General features: G+C 29.7%; 1 protein-coding gene across 1 annotated transcript; it reads left to right on the top strand.

The window, feature by feature from the left end:
• Nucleotides 1-1,538: 1,538 nt before the first annotated feature.
• Nucleotides 1,539-3,788, top strand: LOC105784317 (uncharacterized). The gene is made up of 5 exons (XM_012610165.2): nt 1,539-1,713; nt 1,817-1,889; nt 2,712-2,763; nt 2,876-2,945; nt 3,466-3,788. The coding sequence occupies exons 1-5, from the start codon at nt 1,618-1,620 to the stop codon at nt 3,550-3,552; spliced, it is 378 nt and encodes a 125-aa protein (XP_012465619.1). The 5' UTR covers nt 1,539-1,617; the 3' UTR covers nt 3,553-3,788.
• Nucleotides 3,789-4,585: the final 797 nt, after the last annotated feature.

Here is a 4,585-nt window from a genome sequence, read left to right as displayed (position 1 = left end):
GCAACATTTTCAAAAAAATAAACCAGAGGGTAAATCATGTATTTGGACCCAAAAATACGAGAAAACCAAAGGAACTTGCATCGGATCTTCATCCTCCTTTAAACGGTAAAACACCAAAAGGTGGTTATTGAACGTCAACAGGGCGCCATTGATCATTCTATCAATATCAAGTGCATGAAAGAGTTTGAATAAAAAACGTTTCTCACCCAAATCTGAAATTTGAACTTACCCGAATGAATGCAAGAGATTTGTCGAAGTGTTTCTCATTGTAGGAAAATGTATCACACTTGCCGTAATAAAACATCCAACAAGACTGAATTCATAAGCCTTTTTTCTGCAACTCAAATCCATGAGAAAATTGCCAAACCTCTTCTTTACTCAACTTAGCAAGGTTTTTTTTTTTCCATTTTCGAAAGCAAAAATAGCAAAAGGCAAAGGTGGCATAAAAAATAAAGAAATCAAAAGGAACAAAAGACTTGCTACTGTGAACAAACAAAGAGAGACGAAAAACGTGCTACTGTGAGCCAACTTTTGTTCATGCGCATTAAGTTTTAAAAACAATTAAACTTCATAAATTTATAATAAAATTTAGATGTTGCAATATATGAAAATCAGCTGTAAGTGTGAAGAGACAATGAAACCATGTGGTCCCAACTTTTCCTTATTATAGTGACCTTTTCTTCTTTCACTCTTTCTCTTCTTCAGCCATTGGTTATAAACATCATATTTCCACCATTATAATTATGCTAAACTCACACAATCATATGATGTTTCTCCTTGTGAGGTTTTTAGGGTTCCTATTTTTGATTAATTTTGAGAGTCTTATCAATAATTCCAAAAGGGGAAATCTCATACCTTTAGATGCATAAAAAAATCGATAAAATATAAAGAATTAACTCCTCCAATATACTTAAAAAAAACTAGATTATTGGATTAGTATGTAATTTTATTTTTATTGATATTTATGAATTAAATTTACTACCATGCTTTAATTGTGCATCGAATGTTGCCATTTTACTTGATTAAATTTTACCACTAAATTTTGGTTTTATTAAACTTTACTGTTCAATTTTAATTTAGAATAATTTGAACACAAAATTCAATGAAAATATTTTTATATCTTATTTTAATATTTAACAATAATATAATATTAAAACTTATTTTATATATTTCTATTCTTCAAGTATTTATTTAATTAAATACAAAATTTTCAGTTAATTTATTAAATTTTTAATATTTTTAAATAAAAAAATAAAATATTTCAAATAATCAAAATTAGAATTCAGCAGTAAAATTTAAGGTAAAGAAATTCTAGTGGAACCATTGATATAGCTGTAATTGGGATGAAATTTTGACGAATTACTAAGGTATTCCAAATTTAGAGGTAAGGAAGCCCAAGGTCTCTTATTTCCCCATGAAATCTACCAAAATAATGGGCCGTACCAATCGTGGCACAAACAAAACAAAACTTGGAATGGGAAGTATATTTCGGATCCAGCCCAAGAAAGGGGAAAAAATATTAATAGTTCAAATTTTGAAGTTTAATCTGAGATAGTATAACTAATTTCACCTACTGGTGTTTGTTTTTACGACTGCAGAAAAGTAATTAAAGAGGGGATGGAGGGTGGAAGAGAAAAAGAAGAGGAACAAGATGGCGTTTCCGTACATTCTCCTTGCAAAGCTCCGCCGTCCTCCGCCTCTTCTCTTCCTAAGGTTTCTCTCGCCGTTTCGTTTTTTCTCCGTTTTATGCAATTAGTTATCACTTTTTTTTTGTTGATTTTTATTTAAATTTTATATTTATCTGTTGATTTATTAGGAGCAACAGGAGGTGGAATTGGAGCTCAGGCTATTGGAAGCACTTGAAATTTATCCTCCCGTCAAATTACGAGGCACGTTCATCGCTTCTTCTTCTTCTTCTTTTTTTTTAAAATTTGTTAATTGTTTTTTTATAGGGAGAAGTTCTTTTGTATTTCAGTTTAAATATTGATTCTTAGGAGTTATCTGGAAAAAAAATGAATTGAATTTTCTTTTTCTGGATTCTAATTGTGAAGTTTTATTGGAAATTTGTATTTATGATTCAGTTTGTGAATTACTTTTTAACATGCTAGTGATGTGATCAATTCAAATGTTGATTCCTTTAATTTTCTTATTGCTGTGGTGAAAAATGGTTAAGCAATATTTTCAGCAAAAACCTTTAATGAATATGTATTTAGCTGGTAATTGCAGTAAAAAGGTCAGCTTTTTATTTCTGTAGTTGACTTGATTCTGTATTTGATCTGGTAGTTTTAGAACCTAATGGTGTTTTTCATGTCAATGAGACATTGGCCAAATGGCAAGGTTGAGGCATTAGGAACTTCTAGGTTCCAAGTTCAAGTCCCTCATGTGTAAATCATGTATGCGCAAGTTAGTTTGATTGTTGACTTAATTGTTCAGTTCAGTGCTTGTAATGATTGATTTCGATGGAAACTGTTGATATACTTGTAAATTGTAACTTCAAAAACAAATGGTGCTTCATGTATATTGTTTATAGGCCAATGTTAAGCTTTCAAACCTTAGAGCTACTTCAGTTGTTCAAATAACTTATATGTGGTTAATTATTTGGTGCATTTAGCAGTTAATGCACATTTTTATGGTAAAATAACTAGGATTCATTTTGGTCTTTAACAATCTACATTAATGCATAACTTTGAATCTAATTTGCTTCTCCGCAGGCGTGCATCGCCACTTTGTCCTCTATGGTCTGATGGAATTCCTGAGGAAAAGGTTTGTTCTGCCTCTTGTTCTTGCTGCTCCGAACTGATCCCCTCTTTCGATCCTGTTCTTTCATTTTTGTTTCTTTCATTTTTACTTATCGTTTTGCTAAATTTTGTCACAGCCTGGACCGGCATTTTTCTCCAGACGAGGTTCTGCAGTTGCTAGATCGTTTCTACAACTTGGAAGTGCTGGTAACTTGCCTGTTCTATAATTAATTTTCATGTCCATCAGTTAATATGGTATTCCTTTGAAGATGAGTTTTATGCATTGATTACTGTCTTGGTCTCAACATAAGAATTGGTAGCTGTCTTGTATCTTAGATGAGGAAGTCATTGTTACTTATACTCTTCATTTTCTTCTAAGTACCCCTGTTTGACATCTATTTCTGATGTATATTGAAATATTGATATGCACATATATGATCCTCCAAAAATATAGAAAACTTAGAAAAAAAAAATCGAGTTTACTTATGTTAGCACATACCCAAGTCCGATGCTCACCATCAAGTCCAAGTAAATTATAGGAGGAAAGTGCCTCCTGAAAAACTGGGTTGCTAGTTAATGTTTGTTGATGGTACAAAGTCTTTTTGATAAAAAATAAAAAAAAAAGAAGGAAAATTAGCCCTAAAACCCTTAATAAAAAGTGCTATTGCTTTTGGGGATGTCAAAAGATAGTTTTGTTAAGCTAATTTCTCTCTTTTGTAAATATCAGAAACCAGATGATGAAGAGATTGATATCCTAAACCATGAGGAAGATTTTTGCTTGCCACAAAGCTATTTTGTCAAGGAAGAACCCTAAATCAATTTTGGGGGAATTTGGGGGGGCATCCTGATATTTGCACTAGACTTGGTTTTTTTTACTTGAGATCTGATGATTTCTAACTGTGATAATGTTCCTTTATCAATTTGCACAATATTATTGTAAAAATTAGGTTGCAATTTTGATGGGATGTAATTAGTTTGGCTCTACCATCTTTTGACACCTTATTATTACTTTATTATTATTATTATTTATCTCAGCTTATTATTACTTTATGATTTCTCTTTTTGGGTAAAATATTTTTCTAAAATCTAGACTTATACTAATATTCTTAATTGAATGTATCACCAGTCAAAGTGATAAAAGAATAAATAGATAATTGATGGAAAACCTAATTTGTAATTAAAAGTTATATATCTTTATTTATAAAAGATATGCCCTCTTTATGAAAAAAAAGTGTTTAAAATTTTACATTTGTTTCTTCTCACTATTTTCTTTTATACTCTACATAAAAATATGATTTATTTTCATATATTTTTATTGTACTAAAAAATAGTTAATTGAATTTTGTTCAGTTGATAGCATTAGGAAAATAGTGATTAGAGCACTGAAGCACGTATAATATTCTAACCTAATTAGTTTAGATTTAGGGTTTATAAGTAATGTAGAAAATTGTTTTTAAACAATTTTCTATTTTTAAATCCAATTCATGAAGTCCTGAGTCTAATCCAATTACTATTTATATATTTCATATCAATTTAATTGGATTTTTTAAAAATAATAAATTTTAAAAACAACAGATTTTGTTATTAGGGTGTCTTTGGTTGAAGTAAAGTAACATTTTGGGGCAATGTTAAATTTTAGCTTAAGATTTCAAATATCATTTTGAGCCAGTAATTTATTATTTCCAATAGTATCAAAATTCTGAAATATAAGAGGATTCTCAATACTACATTTTCTTTATGTACTCTTATATTTCCTTGCTAATGTGACATTTTAGACATATTTATCTTATTTTATGACTTCAATTTATTTTTCTTCAACTAAAACGTAATAATAATAATAATAATAA

This window comes from Gossypium raimondii, chromosome 13, assembly GCF_025698545.1.
Source record: "Gossypium raimondii isolate GPD5lz chromosome 13, ASM2569854v1, whole genome shotgun sequence".
Classification (NCBI taxonomy): Eukaryota; Viridiplantae; Streptophyta; class Magnoliopsida; order Malvales; family Malvaceae; genus Gossypium; species Gossypium raimondii.
The sequence above is the reverse complement of the archived record's forward strand: the minus strand, read 5'-3'. Positions and strand labels throughout refer to the sequence as shown.

Coding starts and splice junctions, on each gene's coding strand:
- LOC105784317 (XM_012610165.2), top strand. CDS start 1,618: ATGGAGGGTGGAAGAGAAAAAGAAGAGGAACAAGATGGCGTTTCCGTA. Junction 1,714..1,816: donor CCGCCTCTTCTCTTCCTAAG/GTTTCTCTCGCC, acceptor TTGATTTATTAG/GAGCAACAGGAGGTGGAATT. Junction 1,890..2,711: donor TCCTCCCGTCAAATTACGAG/GCACGTTCATCG, acceptor GCTTCTCCGCAG/GCGTGCATCGCCACTTTGTC.